Source organism: Dermacentor albipictus, chromosome 10, assembly GCF_038994185.2.
Source record: "Dermacentor albipictus isolate Rhodes 1998 colony chromosome 10, USDA_Dalb.pri_finalv2, whole genome shotgun sequence".
NCBI lineage: Eukaryota > Metazoa > Arthropoda > Arachnida > Ixodida > Ixodidae > Dermacentor > Dermacentor albipictus.
In genome coordinates, this window is record NC_091830.1 from 62,348,891 (window position 1) to 62,371,791 (window position 22,901).

Genomic DNA, 22,901 nt, shown 5'->3' on the forward strand with positions numbered 1-22,901 from the left:
TACTTTTGGAAAATTGAGGGGCTTTAGCGCAGGGGCGCCCACCGCGTCATCTCCCGCAGACCGGATTCACTAGGCGCGAGCGCGCCTTCCTCCTCGCCCTTCGGACCGGTTCTGTGTGGCCCGCCGAGCGGCGGCATCGACTGCGTGGAGCCCCCTCTCCCCTTTGCGGCGACTGCGGCGCGATCGAGACACTCCAGCACCTGCTGTGCCAACTTTTCGCTCGCGCGCGCGTCCCTTGCCCGTGTCTACCGTGGGCACGGCCTGCCGTGCGACACCGTGACTGAACTCCTGCACCCCTCGGGCTGCCCTTCACGACACAGGACACTTCTACGTGCACTCCTGACATTCGCCGAGGCTGTCGGCCTCGCCGACCGCCTTTAGCTCCCTCACATTTCCGCGGCGTGCCGTTTCTGGTGCTCTTTCTCTCCCCCTACTTTCATTCCCTTCCCCTTGTGCAGCGCGGTTGAGGTGTCCTCTGCTGAGAGACAGTTACTGCGCTGCACTTTACCCCAACTTTTCCTTCCCATCAAGAATCTCCTTCTCTCTCTCTCTCTCCTTCTCCGCTTTGCTCCTCGCGCTTTCCTCGCTCTCGCCGCTTCTTTCCATCCCCCGCTGCGCTCCTCGTTCGCTCTTTCATCCGCTGCGCTCATTCCCTCGGCTACGCCGGGAACGCCGACGCTCGACGCAGGAAGAGGCGCCTAAGTGGGGCGCTCTAAAACTTTGCTGCAAAAAATGACGGGGTCTCTTATGATCTCTCTTGAGAGGCGAACGGCGAAAGCCTACTCTTCCTCCTCTTATCATTCGCCTCTTTCTATTTGCCTCTTCTCTTTCTATACTTTCTTTTAGTTATTACTGCTCGCTACTAAGCATCTTAGTCATTTGTAATCAATTGTGGTCATTACAGGCCGTCGTTAGACATGTTGGTCAAGTCATACTCATTAGTAGGCATTGCAAGTTATTTCAGTCATTATTAGTCGTTACTGCTCATTACTAAGCATATTTAGTTATTTGTAATCAATTGTCGTCATTACAAGCCGTCGTTAGACGTGTTGGACATATCTTAGTTATCATTAGTCATTACAAGTCATTTCAATCATTACTGGTCATTACTAACCATTTTAGTCATTTCTAATCAATTATAGTCGTTACAATTCGTCGTTAGACATATTGGTCAGTTCGTGGTCATTAGTAGTAATTACAAGTCATTTCAGTCATTATAAGTCATTACTGGTCACTAGTAAGCATTTTAGTCATTTTTAATCAGCTGTGGTCATTACAAGCCGTCGTTAGACATATTGGTCATTTCGTAGTTATTAGTAGTCAATGCTAGTCAATAGTAGTCGTTTTAGTCATTACTACACATTGCTAGGAATTTGTAGTCATTTCTAATCAACTGTGGTTATTACAAGCCGTTGTTAGACATATTGGTCATTTCGGAATGGTTAGTAGTCATTACAGCAATTAGTAGTCATTATGAGTCATTACTAGTCGTTATTAACCTCTACCAATCTCTATTATAACGTTATCATTCACTAACTGTCCCTAGCAATCATTTTTCATTCTTTAATCTGTCGTTAATCTGTTTTCATATGGCGTGGTGACGCATCGACGGTCACTCCGGCGGTCAGGACTGCTGGCACAAACTTCACCATGAGGCTGGAAAGGCTTTCACCCTAATAAATAAAAGAAGGGGCGTTGACTGGGGCCCCTATTGCAGGTCCCCACTGGCACGAGAAGCTTGTTGTGCTTAGTCCAGAACAGCCAATTGGCTATTCCGGCCTTCGTCCGCAAGTCATGCCTCCCACTGTCTATACCTCTTAGTGGATCGATGTTTACATATTGTGGGGCTGCCTATGCACGTAGGCCTCTCAGGGCGCTCCCATATGGTGTGTTTTTTATGCGTGCGTGTCTGTACACCACAGGCACTCATCAGTGAACCTCCTGGTGCTCTACGTAGGTGGTGCAGGTTGGGATATGTATATCCGTCTGAACATGATGCCAATCCCTCTCCTGTCGGTGGTTGAAATTCTAATGAGGGTGTCCAAAACGTCTCCACTCCTGTACGCTTTGAGAGGATGTTACGAGGATTCGGTGGAAGGTCATCGCTGGGCCATTTGATATGATACCACGGTGCCCTTCTATTTGATTGCCTAAAATTTTGATTATTTATTGGGGTGCCGTCCCATTTGACGATAGGCGGCAAGCCGCTTGTGAGTCGGATAATACGACAGCCAAATAGGTCTGGTGCTCGGCATCCGGAATGGCGATGGCTGCATCGCTTACCACGCATTCCGAGGAGGGCTTTGAGAATGCCGTTATGTTGTTCTGACACGTAGAGACTACGGTGAAGCTGTCGGAGTCTGTTCGACAGCATCTGTGTACTCCCGGTCTCATACCGAAGCACTTGTGAAGAGCTTTCGCCCTGGCTCTGCATCGTCCGGGATGGTACTCGAGATGCAGGTTCTTGGAAACTCGGACCACCGCAGTGTGTGATCGAACGTTGCCAGTCTATCTGTGCCGTTTCCTCTCGGCAGTACTGGGGTCTCAGGGTAAGGCCTAACTTCGCAAATACGCCTCTGGCACATGTTGAATAACAAAGTCGTTCTTTCTGACGATGTAACGTCTCTCTGCGCACTTGTCATAAGTACTGTGCAGACCTAACCTCTCCAATCTTTCTATCCTTGCGCGTTCGGGAAGGCCACGGGCGGCTTTGAAGGCTTTTCTTATTATTGTGCTTAGCTACATTATCTCTTCGTTCGTCGAAGCCTGGTACGGAACAGCATATGTGATGCGGCTAATTACGAATGAGTGGACCAGGCTGACGGTCTCTGCCTCGCTGAGGCCGTCTCTGCTTCTTGCCACTCTTCGTATCATTCTGGCCACGTTTCCTGTGACCCGGCCCTTTAGTTTTTGGAGGGTGTGGAATGGTTCCAGCGTTCTGCTGTATCCACACCCCCAATATTATGAGCGTCTTCATTTCTCAAAGAATCGGCGCCCTGTCGAGAGAGAGAGAGAGAGATTGGTTGGCACCCAGTCCTTCTTCTTTTTCCTTTTTTGGAGGTATTGCGCATGCACCCCAATGAATTCTGATTTCTCGGGTGCGCACACCATGTTCGCCGCCATCGCTTATTCCACGAGTGCATCTGTGTCCTTTTGAAGAGTTTCTTGCTTGTTCCCATAGGACCTCTGCACGGTGAGCCCAGATCGTCATGTCATCGGCTTATATCGCACAGTCGAGATTCGAGTGTTTATCTAGCTCCAGGGCTAGCTTTCTCATCCCTACATTCGATATAAATGGAAAGAGTATAGATTACTGAGGGGTGCCTCTGTCGGGACAGCTGACGCTGAGGAACGAACGAACGTAGTTGTAAATGCGCGCTCTCCCGTTCACAACTTCCAGATCCTCCAAAATAGTCTGGTGCGAGATGGTGTCGAAGGCCTTTTTGATATCTGGTGCCAATACAAATTTATCGTCCGACCCTCCGCTTGGGTGCAGTACCTCGTACTTTAGTAGTAGGAAAACGTGCTGCGCCGACACGAAGGGTCCGAAACCGAAGGGCGCTTGGTTTGCCTCATATGGCTCTTAAGGCTCTCTCCTACTTATGGCTCTCTCCCTCTTAAGGGATCAGATCAAACCTTTGATGTAGTTTTCCTATTTTTGGTAACCATGATGATAGCTGCTACAAGCGACATAAACACGGCGTGAAAAAAGCCTTGATAATAAGCTTTGTCGCGTCAGATGTTTGAATGCGCACCAGAGGAGGAGGAGGAAAGAACTTTATTGTGTGCCCTGCGAGTTGGTGGGGAAGGCCAGAGGCCCCGCCTAGGTGACGGCCAGGAGTTCGTGGGTCCTGGCGGCATCCTCGGCCCGCAGGACGGCCCATAGTTGATCCTCGAGGGCGGGGCTGAGCAGCGCGGCTTCCCAGCGCGTGCGAAGGCTGCTGCTAGAGGCCGCGTTTTCTTTATTGCTATTTATCCCTCGGCATTCCCATGATATATGCTCCAGAGTGGCTCTGGATTCACATGTTTTGCATTTGTCCGCACCAGAAGGTCAGAATTATTACGCAGTTTTCAACTACGGCCGTTCTCATCACACGTGTAGCGCGAGCTCGCTGTGATTTGCACGACATTTTTATAGCGTTAAGGGTACGGGTGCTAAATACGGGACAAACAAGCACCTTTAAGGCTTTTAAAATTGCTGGAGTGTGTGATTGCGTTTACCGGTTGGCTCTGAATTTGAACGGGAACTAAGGAATACGAGTGGATGTTGAAACAAGCCTGCTACTTCGGCTGTTTGTCATGGAACCCGAATCAGGGAGCCCTCATTTTCAGCATTAGCTTTTCTATTGATCAAGGACTGCGTGCGATACGTAAAGAATACACAAAAACTAATAATAACCCCTGACTGATTGAAATACAACGGCCCTTTATTTGTTATGGCACAAGCATGCCCTCTGGCACGCTGTGCAAGCAACGTACTTGATAGACTTCCTGAGCAGCGTGTGAGCGGCCCATTGCGATTTAATATCTGATATTAGTTGACATACATAAAAGGTGATAAATAGTGTAAGGTAGTAAGTCAGTACGCCGTTTAAACGCTTTACACGTCAATCCAGCTCCCCCAAATCAAGTTGTTGCTTAAAACTAAATATATGCCACAATATAAGCCTAAAGTTAAAATACTGCATATGTGCACATTATGAGAATATATAAATATATATATTTCAGAAAATATATAGTGCTTAAAAATGTCACTAATTATGACTGACTGTGTACATCTCCTTGTAGCTGGCCACAACATGGCCACAATTAGTACATGACCGGGGTAGTTGGAGAAGTATGGGAGAGGCCTTTGCCCTGCAGTGGGCGTAACTAGGCTGCTGATGATGATGACGATGATGATGTATTTTTATATATTGTAAGCATTTATGTTATATATATATATATATATATATATATATATATATTTATATATATTATTTAAGTTTTCCTCGACTTTCACTGACCATCTGCAACGCTTAGATGAAGTGCTCACATGCCTTTCTAATGCCGGACTTCAACTAAACACGAGGAAGTGCCGTTTCGCTAGCACAACGATTGAAGTCCTGGGTCATCTCGTTAGCAGAGACGGCATCCAGCCCGATCCGGATAAAAATTTCCGCGGTGCTCAACTTTCCACGTCCACTTCGTGCAAAAGAACTGCGCAGCTTCATTGGACTCGCCTCATACTTTCAACGTTTTATCCGGAACTTTGCCAGCATTGCCTCGCCCCTCCACAAGCTCCTTGCTAGTTCCAGTTCCTTCGATTGGAACGATCAGTGTGAAGCCGCGTTCCAAGAACTCAAGCGCGCACTAACATACCCCCCCCCCCTGTTCTTTGTCATTTTGATGACAAGGCGCCCACATTAGTGCATACTGACGCCAGCGGTCACGGAATTGGTGCCGTACTGCTGCAGCGCGACCGCGAATTTTGCGAAAAGGTTGTTGCATATGCAAGCCGCACTCTCACTTCCGCGGAAAAGACGTACTCGATAACCGAACAAGAGTGTTTGGCTGTTGTCTGGTCCATTCAGAAATTTCGTCCATACCTCCACGGTCGACATTTCACGGTTGTGACCGACCACCATGCCCTATGTTGGTTGTCGACGATCAAAAACTTGTCCTGGCGCCTTGGCCGCTGGATACTCCGATTGCAAGCATATGATTTCAATCTCATATATAAGTCCGCACGGAAGCACCAAGATGCCGATGCTCTTTCACGATGCCCATTACCACCATCATCAGAGCACATCACATCAGCTTGTCAAATTGGCCGCACGGAGGACGCTTCGTCTCTTACACCGATTTCTTCCTTGACTTCACCAAACCGCCTTTCAGTGCTTTCCACTCACCAGCGCGCCGATTCCTATTGCCATAGTATCATCAATCGCCTTAGCGGTGTTTCATCTCCACCCAATGCCAGGCTACGGAAAGAACTCAAACTGTTCAAGTTTGAAGACGACGTGCTCTGCCGGTACATTTTTCACCCAGAAGGCCATCGATGGGTACCCGTTCTACCGCGCTCTCTTCACGCTGCAGTTCTGCAGGCCTCACACGATGACCCGACGTCAGGCCACCTGGGTTACAACAAAACACACGAGCGCATACGCAGCCGATTCTATTGGCCAGGCCTTTCTACGAGCATAGCTAGATATGTTGCCTTGTGCACGCTTTGCCAACACCGTAAGCGACCTACTACTGCTCCGGTAGGGACCCTACAACCACTTCCTTGTCCAGCACAACCCTTCTCTGTCGTCGGCATTGACCTTTTCGGGCCACTACCACCTACTCCAGACGGCAACCGATGGATCGTCACTGCTGTTGACCATATGACCCGGTACGCTGAAACAGCCTGAATACGCTCAGGAGCTGCCTCAGAAGTAGCGGCCTTCTTCTTGCAGGCTGTCTACTTACGTCATGGGGCGCCTCACGTTCTTTTGAGCGACCGAGGCATGGCATTTCTTTCAAGCACTCTTAATCAAGTTCTGCAAGCGTCCAACACCGTGCACAAGACAACGTCTAGCTACCACCCTCAAACCAAACGGCCTAACAGAGCGATTTCATCGCACGCTGTGTGACATGCTATCCATGTATATTCAACCTGATCATCGTAACTGGGATGCGATTCTCCCATTTGTAACATTTGCGTACAACACGTCTGTTCAACGGACCACCGGATACTCTCCGTTATATATATATATATATATATATATATATATATATATATATATATATATATATTGTCTTCATGGCTTAGTTGCCTATCTTGGTTCTCTTTGCCTCTATCTGTCTCCCGCTTCCACTTTTTTCCTCTTTTTATCCCCTTACTCCTTCCCCCGTGCAGGGTATAGTCAACCGGAACTACCTCTGGTTAACCTCCTTGCCTTTATGCATCCTTTTCTTTCTTGTCCGTTGGCTTTATATGGCCATGATATATATGCACACGTGTACGTTCTTTGTCCTTTTTCTCGTGACCGAACGTGCTTGCATGTATCGGAACATATCGGATTATATGCGTTGTCTATGTTGACGGCTGAACCTTGTGTAATCAGATTGCATGCGTGACGTGAATAGTGTTATACATTCTGGGAGGCCCCCAAGCACCAGCGATTACGCTGGAATCTTGGATGATCCACGTACAAATAGCCGACGCGCTTGGCCCGCAAATTAGATTTTGAGGAATGTGCTTGCCGCTTGGTTGTGCTTTGAGTGTTACTTGCTTTTGTGGGCGCAAGTTCGCCCCATAAACAGTTAGTTTCGTGACTTGTAGTTGTGCCACTATGGTTCTACGCCGTCACTAGATGTGGTAATATATGTGCGAATCCCACGTTACCAAGTTACGCATTTTCGTTGATAAACGCTTCACTCAACATAAACTTTTCGCCCTCAACAATGGTCAAACAGCATAATTTCAGGCATATTTCCTTTGGCTACCCAGATGTTCACCTAAAAGACATGAAGGGAGCATAAGTATGTACACCTTTTAATTTTTATATTAACGTGGCCAATAGTATTATTCAGAAATCCATGTGACATTTAATGACCTACACAGAAGAAGAACGGAGGCGTTAAAAGGTAGGTAATGTTAACAGCAAATGCAATGATTTGGCTCCGTCGAAGTGCATAAGGGCGAGGCGTGTTATGTCAAGTGCGTATGTTTTTTGAACCATAAAGGACCAGCCGCTAGATCCGTTGAACGCAGAGAGAGAGACAAAAGTGATGAGAAAGGCAGGGAGGTTAACCAGAAGATAGATATCCAGTTTGCTACCCAGCACTGAGGAAGGGGCAAGGAGAGACAGAAAGATCTTTAAAAAGAAATGGGCAGGACATGTAATGGTCGAGGAGGGAAGATAACCGATGGCTATTAATGGTTACGGACTGGATTCCAAGAGAAGGGAAGCGTAGCAGGGGGCGGCATAAAGTTAGGTAGGTGGATGAGATTAAGAAGTTTGCAGGGCCAACATGGCCACAATTAGCACATGACCGACGTAGTTGGAGAAGTATGAGAGAGGCCTTATCCTGCAATGGGCGTAGCCAGGCTGATGATGAGTGCACGCACATGAAAAGGGTGGGAGATGGGGGAAAGAAAAAAAAGATTGGAGGCTTAACCTTAGCGTATCCTTAGCGTTTGGAGGCATCTTGACCGCATACATGCCCGGCGCAAAGACGCTGGCGCGGTTGCGGGCACAGAGACTGACGCGACGGCGGGCGCGCGCCGCTTCATCCCTGGCGTGACGTCACATATCACGTGATGCAGCGATGGTGGCGCCGCCGCCGCGTCGCGCGTGACGGCGCGAACCGAAGCGTGGAGGCCTCCGCCGGGCGACGTCTGACGGCGCGATATGAGGCCCCATCTGAAGCCGGTGTGACGTCATCACGTGACGTCACATCATGTGATCTCACTTCAGGGTCAATGGTGGCCACCGCCGGGAGGCGACCGACGGCGCGATATGAGGCCCCATCTGCAGACGGTGTGACGTCATCACGTGACGTCATGTCACGTGACCTACTTGAAGGTCACTTGAAGGTCAATGGTGGCCACCGCCGGGAGGCGACCGACGGCGCGATATGAGGCCCCATCTGCAGCCTGTGTGACGTCATCACGTGACGTCATGTCACGTGACCCCACTTCAGGGTCAATGGTGGCCACCGCCGGGCGTCGCGCGAAGGCCCGAAACCTGCGTTAATATGCTTCGCATAAAAATTAAATACACACGCATGAAGGACCGCAAGAGTCTAATGCCCCAACCACTGGCACGCGTCGGCAAGCTTCGGCGCGCGCCGACAAGCGAACGCTTCGCGTTGGTCGGAGGAAGAGGGCACGCAACCACTGGAGCGAAGCTCCGACGCGCACCGAAGTTCGCTCCACGGCTGCGGCGCACTCTTGCTGGACTATTTTGTCTTCATCCGTCAACGCCCGGCCTAAAACTGTCTGCTGTAAACTAAGCTTGAAACAGTAAGTTAGTGATGTGTATGCACTTTTAGATATAAAAAACACGTTTGAATAATGAATATACGCCTGCCGTAACAGTTTGTTTTTATTTTTGAAGTAAAAATAGTGCACAAGGTATCAACATCAGCGCTCGCGAGTCGTCTGTCTGCAAGATCGCTTTGCAAACACCTGCACGACGATGCCATATCACCAAAAACTGCTGTACCATTTCATTTTTTGGTAGCTCATCGCACAGCCAACTATGTAAGAATCAGGCGTGCAAAGTATCACTGAAAAAATCTGTGTTGGAAATATTGTCACGTAGTAGTGACGGTAAATAAATAGTGCAGACTCAATCGCAACGATAGCGGCGAGCAATGTCGGCATATCGTCGAAAATCTCGTCGGCGGGTCAAGCGCGTCGGTTTGCATACATCAGTCGTCGAAAGTTACATCCTATTCGCTGGTGTCCGCGCGCCTTCCAGAAACAACTATACAATTCGTTTCGCGTATGCAATTAGATTAACAGGGTTTGTCGACAACAGACAACCATCGATAACATTCGCGAAACTTCCTATACGTTCAGGCGCATCCTGCACCGAGCGATAACGCTTAAGATCTTTTAGCCGGTGAAATACGGTAAGCAGATAAAGATAAAGCATCCGTGTCAATATAATTATGCTTGTTGGTGCATGAAAAGAACGTGAAAAAGTGGGTTCTGAGAAAATCAGAAAAAAAAGAATTGGAACAACTATAGCACTCACAAAAAAATCTAGAACAGCTAAAATTTATGTAATTCGTAGCTTGTCTCCCCCCGATTCTTGATTCTGTTAAATCTAGCCCATGGATCACCTCTATTATTCTGGGCTGTTTTGATGCATTAACATCGCATACGGAGGCCTTTACATTGAGTGTATTGCTACAAAACATTTTCACAGTGTAAGGGCCATGTTCTATTGTAACTGGTTTCCACATGTCAAGTTTGTCTTTCTTTACATTAATGAAGTGACATACCGTCAGATAATACAAGCTTGAGAATTAGAGTGTTTTAATAGGGGTCTTTCGTAGCCCTTTGCCAAGTTGTACTATTGAAGCGCTTATTCGAATGTATGGGAGCAGCTCATTTGCATAGTATAAGAAATATATGAACAGGTTATTTTCACAATTTATACACTTCTCCACCACAAAAAAATGGTTTTATTGTTTTCAGCCTGCTATGATGTTTTGACTGAGAAAGATATATTCAATTCGTTCTGCGAGGCACGCAATCATTGCTGTGGCATATTTTATTGCACAAGACTGGATACAGTAGCTAACCATTATTGTTACTCAGACGAAATTAATAGCACAATGCATATGATCAGGCACATAGCATATTATTATTGCACTTTTTTAATTCAAGCCCTTTTTTTAATTGCACAGAAGCTACTGCACTGATATAGTATACTATTACATACTTAAAAAGCACGATTTTATACTACGATAATAATAATCATTCAAATGTTTATTGTAGTGCCCGGGAACAGCTAGAGAGCCTTTGTAATGGTGCGCTTAACGAGAACATACGAGGCAAAATGTACAGAAAACATGAATGTGGTAGACAAAAAAAAAATGCAAGATAGAGAAACGAATAAGGAAAAGAGGAAAAGCAAACGGGAGTTAATCCTACGTGATCATCTGCAGATACACAAAACACAGGAAACGAACTCTGAAGTGTGTTTTGGAGTCGAGTCTTATACAGCACAATCCGGCAACAAGGCCAGGCAACGAATGTGGAATGCTACCTGGTGTACTGTTGCGGCACGAACAACTGCATATGATCAGGAAGCTTTAGGGAATGCATAATGTCATGCACCACTTTATACAGGAACAAAAGGTGTGATTAAGTCTTGAATCTAAAGGTGCGAGTTGAAGTATATTTTAAAAGGCTCAACTGTGGTAGCCAGAATGGCAAAAGTGGTGCTTTAAGATATATATCAATTTATTCTGGATGGGTTCAATGAGGTCGGAATTAGATTTGCTCGCTGCACCCCCTCCTACAGAGGCATACTCTAGTAGTTGGCGGCACACAGCAGAATTTCAGAAACACAATAGGCGAATGAAAATCATGCAATATATGGCATGCAATTCCAAGAGCGTGAAGGGCATGTTGTGTAATTATCTATGTGAAGAGAAGCTTAGCATTTTGTCGAAATACACACCAAGATCTTTCATTTCATGACCATAAGGAGTGGGGCATCACATAGGGTGTATCAAAATTTCGCATAGTGCGTTTTCTGCATATAACTTAATGCCATAGTATTGGAAGCATTTAGGAGTACTTATTGTTTCTGCACCAGTTTGAGAGTGAAAAAATGTCTTTTTGGAAGTCGATGCAGTGGTGAACTGTTCACAGTTTCAAATAGTTTTGAGTTGTCAGCACACAAAGTCATGCTGTTCATTTATTAAAATGCTCTTAGCACTAACAGAAAGCGAGCAATCCCATATAGATTCAAACACCTGACGCACTGCAGAGGATAGATATAGGTCGGCAGTTAGCGAGTTAGTGCACATCTAGCACCTGATTTGTGCATGGGCAATGTCCATGCTACGTTCCGAGTGCTAGAAAAGGTACTAAACTTTAGGGAACTATTGAAGAAGTTTGTGAGAACAGGGAACAAGTATGCTTCCATACGTCTTAACCCTTTCAGATGCCACTTTATCCCGATGATTGAAAAGTTGCTTTCACCCAATGTCTTGCATTTTCAGAATCGTAGAAAGTGTACAGCTGCAGAAAATATTGAGAATTTTCAATTGTTTAGAGAATTTTGTCAAGTTTACAAAATTTCAACTCCATGCGAAAACTCACTACAGGAACACAAAATATGAGAACATGTACTATTTTGTGCTTTGAAAAGCTTGAAAAGCACTTATCCAACAACTTGAATATTATGCCTGGTTTATGATATTGTAAAAAAACAATGAAAGAAGTGAACCCGCTACATGCAACATACTGACACAGAGTAAAAACACCCAGCCATCTACCTCCCCACTCATTTTGCTAAAACATTCTGCACCTTATTCAAAATTGCAGCACAGTTCCAATAATAAATGTTTCAAGGTGTATGAAACACACTTTAAATACCATTACTTTCAGCAGTGCTTTTGCTATTGATGCACTCTCCTGCTGTGCACAATTGTGTAGACAGCGCCTGAAAGGGTTAAGCTCTGCGGAAGAAATACCGTCAACACCACAAGAAAGGGGGGAGGTTTAAGGCACTTCATACACTTGAAAACAAGGTTTTCATTGACTGATAGCGTACACACTGTGCCAGACTGAGAAGGAAGGTTACTTGAAGCATATTTCGCCCCATATAGCAAACAGAAATGTTCTGCGAAGGCATAAGCAGTGTTCGAGACAACACCACCATTTACATGAAGAAGACGTACATCTTTGGCACTCCTTTTAGAAGAGTGAGAGCACACAAAGCTCCAGAAATATTTTGAATTATGTGTCACGCTGGCTTCAACACAATCAATGTGGTCGTAGTGATGATTGTAATAATAATAGTAATAATAATAATAATAATAATCCTAGTGGTAACTTGGCACTCTAGACTAAATAAGGCTGATGCCTGTATGTTAGAGCGTCTGATAACCAGCCATCTAGAGCAGGAATTTGCAGGATGCAAACTACACCTCCTTCCCCTCCACGTGCACACACACGCACACACTTGCTCAATAACACAGTATGGCACACACGCACACATTCAACAAATGCACAACACACAGGAGTGCCAATTCAGTCTGGTTCCAAGGAAGGAGAATCCAAATGGCCAAGGGGGGTGAAGAGAAAGCTCTGTATGCCAGATATAATCATGGAGTTGTGGTGTCGGGCCATAGAGGCACGATGAGGACCCGGGTTGTGCTGGCCACTTGTTCAGACGAACTGAAGAAAGATTAGTGCTGTCCAGAGAGTCGTCAAACACCCTGCAGTATAAACTAGTGCAATGTTGCGTTCGTATTGCAGGGTGTGCTACTTGAGGGGTTTGAGGCAATCCACGTAGGCTGTCATGAGCTTGCGACAACGGAAAAGACGAGAGTAGAGGGTGCGTGTTGTCCGGCGCTAAACAAGCTTAAGTTTGTTAGCGCCGCGAGTTTGGTACGGGAACTATACTGATGAGCAGTACTCAAGTCGTGACAGAATGATAGAAGCGTAGAGTGCTCGGAAAACCTTACGTCATCAGGGAAGGGAGACACGGGACACAAACCCAAGAATGGGCTGATGCTTAGATACAGTGCTGGTGGCATATGCGGAAAAGTTTAGAGAAGAGCTAAATGTTACACCCAGAATGGGAAGCACCCGAACCATCTTTATAGAGGTGCCTCCATGGAAGTAGGCTGGACGTGCAGCAGTTTTGTTGTGGCTTATACGCATGGCAGAACTTTTCGCAGTGCTACTATAAAGTTTGTTATTGTAGACCCAGTCGTTCAGCTTTACGGAATGTATTTATTGCAAGCACATATGCTGTGCATCGGCATATTGTTCTTGTGGAAGTGTTAACTTGTTCATCAAATATATTCTGCGCAGATGCATTAGTAACTTAGTTTTGAGCAGATCTTTGTCCTGACTACAATTTATAGTATCGCAGCAAGAAACATTTTAGTAGAAGCTGAAGGGATTCCAGCAGTTTAAGCATGTCGACTGCGCTCACACCAGCTACACTTTCCATAAACAAAAAGTGAGATAAAAAATCAATTACACTTTCACTGACTCAGTACTTGCTGCTTCTGAAGAAGGCATCGAAGCAATCATGGCATGCGCTGCTACATGCATAGGTCTTGCATGATGCAGGTCCTGCTATGCACTGCACACGGGGCACACGTTGCAAACAGATTTTTTTGCAATGCTCAAGTATAAGGATACACTGAATCGAACACGACTGCGTTGTCACGTATGCTTCAGTGCGTCAGTGTTCTTGATTGCTACACGAGCGATTTATCTCCAACTAGCCCAAAAGACGGATGCACTTGAAAGAAGTGAGTGAAGGAGCACGGTGGACTTGTACTGAATTGGATTCACATGCCGAATAGAAGAGCGCAGTGCCAGCTGAAACGGGCGGCACGGCTGATAATGTAAGTACTCCCCATAGTTTGGCTACTAGTGTCCTTAGCGTTCGGAAGTTATCTTTGCCACTGGAAAAAGCGCAGAACTTGCCCGTTAAACTTGAGTCACCCGACACCACACGAAACACGCCGCGGTTGACCAACCCAAGTTCCACACGGTTCATTCACCACATCACACATCACACGACGTCAGGAGTGCCATATTTTAAACCACTACAGCACCAAACGGACCTGAAAATTAATTTCCTTTGACAGAGTTCTTCAGCTGGGTTCCTTCACTCGCCAGTTACGAACTCGATGGACGCGCTAGGCCTGCGCGTAACGTAAACAACATCGGCGATAGGCGAGTGCTGAATGTCCAGACTTCGGAGCTCGTAAACATGTCTCCATTCGTTTTGAGCACAACAAAATACACATAGAACAAGCACAGACGTTTCGGCAATCGTGATTCGGTTGGCCATTTTAGCAGACGATCGTACCGAGCCCGGCGGAACCCAGTGGGCAGGTTGGATTAGTCGGCGTCGTTCGAAGTCGCTTCGGATCCCCGTCGCGCTGCCACAACCCACGGTCGTCGGTCGGTCGGTCGTGTCGTTGTCGGCCTACTATTACAACACTGTCTTTCAGGAACACTGTCGCGCTCGTCGTGAGTCCAAAGAACTCGGACGATCGTTGGTGCCGGCGCCTTCGCACGGTCGGCCATCATAGGCATAGCAGCCGGAGGATTCGCAGCCTCCGACTGGTTGACGCTTGCGACGCGTCGCAGCCTCTCATTGGTGCACGCCGACGCAGCGTCGCCTCGCGTCGGCAAACTTCTAGCATCGGTAGTAGACATAATCGCTGCGCGTCGTCACGCTTCGCCGTGTTCCCGACCGACGCTTCTGACGCTTTTGACGCTTCGGCGCGTGCCGAAGCTTTCCAACGCGTGCCAGTGGTCGGGGCATAACAGTCGTTCAAGCAAGTCGCTTGACCGGATAGACCTCAGTAGCGCCCTCACGGCCTTCCGGTGTGAAGGTCGAATCAGCCGGCATTCCAAGATTGTCTGCTCAGAAAGCGGCCGGTCATCGAGGCGTACCAACGCCGTCATGCGTGACTGTCTCCGAGGGATGTACCGAGGACAATAAAAAATAATATGTTCGATTGTTTCCTCGCTGCCGCAACTGTCACAGGCAGCACTGTCAGTCATTCCGATGCGTCAAGCAAATGCGTTCGTTAAAGACACTCGTAGCTGTAGACGGCAGAGAACAGTTGTCTTGATTCAGTATAGTCCCGATGAAATGCGTAGTCGATGGGATGGGTCCAGGCGGTGCTGTCGAGTATGTCGGAAAGCTGGCGTGTTCCCCATGGATCGCGTGGCATCACGCGCTGGTATGCGAAGCTTTGCTGCTGCGTCACTTCTTGATAGGGGGATGGATTCCTTCACGGCTTCTTGATGAGCCCTCCTAGCAGCTTCATCGGCGTTTTCGTTGCCCTTGATGCCGCAATGGCCTGGGAGCCACAAAAAAGTGATTTCATGTCCTTTCTCAGCTAGCCGTTGAACAAAGAATCCTGCTGCGCCGCTCCGCTGCTGACGTCATTCCCTCCGCTAATAGGAGTCGTGTGTTTGGGTAACGTGAGAGGAACGAATGTTTCTCGTGTCAGAACACTATTAGAGCTGCGATGGGTCGGCCGCGCGTCTTTCGTTTGGCCGAAGAACAGGTGGCGTTTGATGAACGCCGTCTGCTGCTCTCAGAGCAGCACACGTGCAGGAATTGCCATATAAACTCCGTGCCCTTCCACTCTGGAGAGAAGGATGACCAGCGAAGCTATGTATGTAGGCTCCTTAATGGCGAACTGCACCTCCGCCGCGGTTCGGCCGGGCATTGCACTATCTCCAGGATCGGCGCACGTGTTGGGAGTGCTTAACGCCTGCTTCACCTCCACCGCGGCTCGGCCCGATATTGCACCAGTTTTGGGATGGGCCTACGCATGGGCAGTGCTTAACGCCTGCTTTACATATGCCGCAAGTCGGCCCGGCATCGCACTATCTTCGGGATCGGCCCAGGTATGAGTAGTGCTGAACGCTTGCTTCACCTCCGCCCCGGGTAGGCGTGCCATTGCAGTACCTTCGGAATCGGCCCACATATGGGGAGTGCTTAACGCCTGCTTCACTTCCGCCGCGGCTCGGTCCGGCATTGCGCTATCTTCGGGGTGGGCCCACGTATTGGGGACTACTTAACGCCTGCTCCACATCCGCAGCGGGTTGGCCCGGCGTCGCACTATCTTCGGGATCGGCCCACGTATAGGGAGTTTTGTGTCTACACACAAGCAATATACCCATTGAACAGACAATCCTGCTGCCCCGCCGCTCTACTGACGTCATTCTCTCCGCCAATAGGAGTCGTGTCTCTAGGTAACGTGAGAGGAACGAGTGTTTCCCGCGTCAGAACATTATCGGAGTTGTGATAGGTAGGCTGCGCGTTGAACGTTAGGCCGAACAGGCGGCGTTTGATGAACGCCGCCGGTAGCTCGCTCGAGAAAGGGCTCGTCGTTGACGTGCCCATCTCGACGTGAGGGAGCCGAAGCCGACGTGTTACGAAGAGCTGCGGATCCCGAGCTTCGCTTGCACCCCTCTTGACAGTAGTGGAAGGGCAGTCAAGTTCTTTAAATCGTCTCGTGCAGTGATTAACCACAGTGTGTGCTCCAACAAACCATCCAATGTTCCTGAAAAATTTTTTGAGAACGCTTACGCTTCGCCTTTATGAGTGGAACGCCATAGCATTCAGAGATCCCCGACAGCTTCTCACGCTTCCCGGCAACTGCAGCGTCTGTACCCGTAATGGTTGTCGGGTAAGGCTAGCGGCGAACGCTAAGCTCGGTGTATGTAAGAGTGTGTAAGAGTGACAGCTGCTGCACGCAACCATATCACTGACGTCACTCTGTTAGACTTCTTTTTCAATTTTCCCATAACAGAATTATGTTCTCTCGCATATTCAAATTACAATCCGACGCTGTCCTGTATGTAGATTGTGTGCAAGTGGTACTTTACGATTTTTCTACGTATTTTACCTTGAGAAATTCAATTAGTTCAGTAACTTCCTTGCACCACACGGAGGGTCTGCGTAGTTTGGTATGCGTGGTTCGAAATTCTTTTCGCTGAAACGACGTCCAAGTCTGCACGCGGCACTTTTGCCAGACGGGGATCTTTACGCTATTGCGTTAATATACGGAATGGAATTTACTCGTATCTTATACGCACATATTCACTTACTTACTTACTTATTAGTTAGTGAGTGTTTCTGCATGATGTTTTGAGTATTTCTCGCGTTACAATATCAGTTGTGGCGATACGGCGGCGTCATTACGGCTGCCTCTTCTTTCGCTGAGCCTTTCCTCTAGAGTTAGTGTGCTATATATTTGCATGCCGAGCCTAAAACCGCACCAAATAAGTTTGCAGCTGGTTCAACCAAATTTTAACAAGTTCCGCCACGAGTCCAAACAACTTGACTGTCCGTTCCTTTAAACATGTGCTCACCACCTGTCGTAGCATATTGGTAATTAACGTAATTAATTATTGTCACGGGTTCTCGAGCAACATTTACAGTGAACCTGTATACCTCAACCGCCCAAGGAAATGTTCGTGTCGTTAGCGTCGTAAGCAAAAATTCCCCATCCGTGGGCCGATCCCGGAGATAGTGCAAAGCCGGGCCGACCCGCGGCGAAGGTGAAGCAGGCGTTAAGAGGAAGCTTTAGCTTGGGCCCAGCTCCAACGCCGCCCATTCAAATACATGTGAAACGCAAAAACGTTTTAACGCGACAGCGTTAAGGAGCTCGTGTCGCAGAAAAGCCGGTGTCGTCGGCGTTGACGTCGGTGTCGGCGTCGGTGGCGTTGGCCGTGAGCGATAAATCCCAGCAAGCACTTCATGAATAAAAAACAACTTGCAAGATGGGCTGGGTGGGTATCGAACCAGGGTCTCCGGAGTGTGAGATGGAGACGTTACCAAAAACGTTTTTCTGAGATAACCCCTGCACCGATTTTAATGAAATTTGTTGCATTTGAGAGAGAAAGTTACATTCTAGTGACTGCTGGAAGCGGAATTTCGATTTAGGGCCTGAATTTTGCTAGCACGAGTTTCCAGAATTCGAAAGTTTGAAAAACATAGAAGCACGAAGTTTGCAAATTCATAGCTCTGCATCAAGAACAGATATTTCGGTTCTGTAAACGGCCGCTATTATATCATTGAAAGCGGACAAATTTGCTATTTCATTTTATATCTTACGTGAATTTGTTTCCTTCTGTACAAGGGTTCCGCGAAAGCTGTATTTTCATATTACTAAATTTTTTGAGAGTCATGTATAACATGTCAATTTTCTCCACTTTATATGTGCTATTAAATGCAATTCACAGAATTGTGGTGTCATTTTTCGTTGCTGAGTTGCAGTTGTAAACTTGATAGTTTCGTATTCTGAAAAATTTCGATTTATGCCAATTTTTAATAGAAGATTGACAACCTAAATCAAGTATTCGAAACGAACAGTCACTAGATCTTAAGTTTTTCTTTATAATGCAACAAACTTTGCCAAATATGGTACAGTGGTTACCTAGAAAAACTAATTTTCCTGTTACATGTATTTAGACAGGAGCACCCGAGCTAAAGCTTCCTCTTAAGCACACCCGATACGTGGGCCGATCCCGAAGGTGGTGCAGTGCAGGGCCGACTTCCGGCGCAGTTTCAGTTCGCCATTAAGGGGCCCACATACACAGCTTCGCTGGTCATCCTTCTTCACAGAGTGGAAGGGCACTGAGTTTTTTTGTCCTGCTTTTAGCCGTAGACTACTGACAAAAATGAGAGCAGGCCCTGTGATGGTGCTAGTCGTGACTATCTGCTATAAATAACAAACCGTTGGGGAAACTAACGAAAGAGAAGGAAAGGACAGAATAAAAGGGACGTTAAAAAAATCCGCGTGTTGATACAATTGCATAAACAGGCGTGGAGTGTGGCCTGACCCCGGTGACCAGTACCGGTAACGCACTCCCTCACCAGAGCAGGATTGGCCACCCTGGTGCAGTACTTGGCCACAACCTCTTATATAATCAAGAAAAAGAAATGGGCATGGGGAGGACATGTAATGAGGAGGGAAGATAACCGATGGTCATTAAGGGTTACGGTCTGGATTCCAAGAGAAGGGAAGCTTTGAAGGGGGCGGCAGAAATTTAGGTGGGCGGATGAGATTAAGAAGTTTGCAGGGACGACATTGCCACAAGTAGTGCATTACCGGGGTTGTTGGAGAAGTATGGGAGAGGCCTTTGCCCTGCAGTGGGCGTAACCAGGCTGCTGCTGCTGCTGCTGCTGATGATGATGATGATGAAAATGGATGTTTAGAGTTCGGGTAGCCCGCGCGAAATGAAGAAATAAAAATATGGCTCCAACATTTGCGAGCCCGCTTTATGCTATTGTTTCGCTGGAACGTAACTTTAAGCAATGAAGCCTTTAAAGTTTTAAGGCTAACACGGGCAAATACTTGGCCATGTTGGTAGTTCGTGTTTAAAATAAGAACCGCGCGAGAGACAGGGACGAACGCTGTGCGTGTCTTTCTTGGTTTGCCCCTGCCTCTAGCGCAGTTCTTATTTTAGCGTGTGAGAGTTTTCGGATTAACCTGTACACTTTCTTTGACCAACATTTGCTATCTGTTTTTTCTTCACTCCCACTTGGATTTATTTTCAGTTTTCGTCGCGGGCGCTCACTCATACAGCAGTAAGTATTTCAATAAACCCAACTGCATCTTTCTGCTTGCTTTGTCACAAGACTGCTGCGTGTGCTATCACGTGGGTTTGGCTTTGGATTAATATGACTGATGGGACTATAGTTGATGCGTTTCCTAAGGCTCGAACATCGTTAGACGAAAGAAAGAACATGAGAGTAAGGAAGAGCCAGGACAGTTCGCTAACTTCAACTGTTTTCAGTCGAAATTAACTCTCCTTGCTGTCTGTTTCTTCTCGTGCATTGTCTTTTCTTCTTGTTAATTAGATATATCCTAGCCGGGGCACTGGTACCATCTTGTTATGCGTAAGATTGCATGTTCAGATGCTGGTGGCAAAACAAAACCTAAAAAAATAGAGAGGTGCTAAATGCAAGGGTGTGTCTAGTAATGAGACCGCAGTGCCTTCTTCGGGTAGGTTAAGGAGGCAACCTGAATTAACCAGCATAGATAGACAAAGAGAGTAAAGATGCGTGGTTCCTCCCGTGCACTCGAGCATGACACGGCGGCTGACCGTTAGGTGTCGTAGAACGAACGAGTTGACGTCTCATTCTGGTGTGCCGTTCCCACAAGGGCCTTTAATACGGGAGCATTCTAGGGCTCCTTCTCTAGGAACTCTGTCCGTCTGTCTGTAACGCCCAATACAATGCGCTAGAAAGCTTTAAAAAAGCTTTTTCCTTAAAAACAAAAACAAAATCGTGTGCACTGCTGAGTGAGTTCGCACGTAATTACCTGCTGCGTGCCCCAGTCTCAAGGATGGACGGAGCGAGAAATTGTGCAGCAAGCGTCAAAGGAAATATTATGAAATTATTTACGGGTTTATAAGTATATACAGGTGCCGCCCAAGTGGACATTGCCGTAACTAAAAACAGTAATGATTCAAATTTTAATTACATCGAACACAGAAATACAAGTTGCTTTTCCGCATGTCTGCTTACGACATGTTCTAAATGCCTACTTACGACATACTCTAAATGCCTTCAGGAAGGCATTGCCTAAGGGAGGAGTACGGTTACGGCAACGTAAAAGAAGCGTTATTCAACAAGGAAAGGAATCACGATGCAACAAAAAAACATTATTCGCACAATGCAATAGCACGCACAATCAAACTAGAAACAAGAAAAATCAGGAGCGGGAAGATGCTATTACATATTACTCGAACATCATTGCACTACATAATAGGCGTACAAACGCGGAATGTGGTATATCAATCGCTAAATCACCGCAGAGCAAATTCCAAACACAAAACAAAACGAAAAAGAAAGAAAGAAATGAAGAAAGGAAGCAGGGAACGAAGACTAGGGAAAGAACAATTAAACTTTGCCATCTGCGATAATTAAGCTACCAGTTCATAGACAATGGATGGTGTGCGAACCCAAACATGATTTGTTTAGAAAAAAATAAATTAATGAAGTCAATATAAGTGCGGACTATAGATACTACAAAGTCAAGTAATAAGGATTTAAAAAAGGTATAATAAGAAAACACAAAGGCGCAAAAGGACCAAACGGTTGAGGCGACAAATTATTCGAGGCAAAACTGAAAAAAATTGCTTGGGATATATTCTTGGAACATATCTCGCCACATGCGGAAATGGAGCACATGGGCATGCTGAGATCTCGCGCGGTCTACTTTCTACAAACGCCTCCACGGACTCCAGATGATGATAATGATGCCGCTGATGATGATGATTACTGGCATCCCCCTTTGCCGCAGGGAGGCTGCAAATAGTCCCTAGCCTGCTTGATTTAACCAGGTTTTACTACATCTATCACTGTCTAGCATTTTGCCTGTCTAATCTCGATCTTGACTTTCGTATTTAAAGGCTTCCGCATCTAAGCCCTCGGCTAACAGCGCCACCTTGGAGCAGCCGGGCGCGCACGCCGGAGTAAAATTTTTTTGGTGGCGTTGCGCGCCGAATGGAACGGCCGGAGCAAAGCCGGCTAGCGCCCACAATCTCGGAGGCAATGTTGTTACGCGCTTAGTAAAACTGGAAGCCACGAGCGGGCTCACCAGACAGGCAGGTATGTGAGAAAAGGCGCGAACAACAAAGCACAGGTGGCGCCGCCGCCTTGAAGTTCCTGCATCACCTCGCCGTGACGTCATAGATATCGACGGCACCCTCTCGGACCTAGTTAAATCTTTAAATTGTTAGCCAAAGAATGACCTTAGCAACTTCGAGAACTTTATATACATGTTCAGCAAAGGCCCAAATACGCGAAAAGGCTCCGAAATCCGGGGCGCCACGCTAACGTACTCGCGATGGAGTTTCGCCGCAGAACCTAAACGTGGCATATTGGCATTTGTTTCCTCTTTTAATAACCTACCTAATACCGCTAAATGTTTAAAAAAATGTAGTTTTGAAAGAATAGTTAGTCCGTTTACACAAATTTAATGTTTCTATTTAACGTCCACATAACGTATCGAGAGGAAGGGGTGAGTTGAAGAAAGTTCTTTTGGTGCACACGCCCTGTGTTTTTCCATCACTCGGGCTTGTATATAATCAATGTGCGTATTGCTTAGCCTATTTAGTCCATTAGTTTTGCCGGATCTCCTCGTTTAATAGACAACAGACTCGACTCTCGTGCTCCTGGACTTTCACGCATCTGGTCACGTAACACGTTTTACCTTGTACTTATATGGGCTTCCCCAACTCACCTTTCCTGCTTTGCTTCGTCCACCACCATCGTTCGCCCCCTTGTTTATATGACCAAGAAAACAGTAACAACAACAATGACCACAAGCGAATCGGTATTATCCGCGGCAACGTTCGCATGGTCGTGCGAATTCGTAAAAAAAAAGTTGTATTTATTGAGTTTGCAGAATGCTTACACGTATGCGAAGGACTACATTCCATTGTTCACAGCTTGGTATACTGTACAGAGTTCAAAGAAGTATTCCGTATAATTTACCGTGCAGATAATTTTTATTATTATTACTATTATTTTACTGTGTGATTCTACAGACTCGATCACCAAGATATTCGTGATGAGGTTTCTCTTTAACGCAGAAACGGTTTTACTACATTTTATTGCGATAGAAACGCTTTTGCGTCCTTTATTTTATGTATTACATTTCCTTCTGATTCA

At 46.7% G+C, this 22,901-nt stretch overlaps 1 protein-coding gene across 1 annotated transcript in view; it reads left to right on the top strand.

Annotated features, from left to right (window-relative positions):
* LOC135917623 (uncharacterized) overlaps window positions 1-22,901 on the top strand; it is a 64,283-nt gene that overhangs the window by 16,247 nt on the left and 25,135 nt on the right. The window contains exon 2 of the mRNA XM_065451176.1: window positions 19,779-19,808. Within this exon, the coding sequence (XP_065307248.1) occupies window positions 19,779-19,808 (30 nt within the window). The remainder of the gene's footprint in view (window positions 1-19,778; window positions 19,809-22,901) is intronic.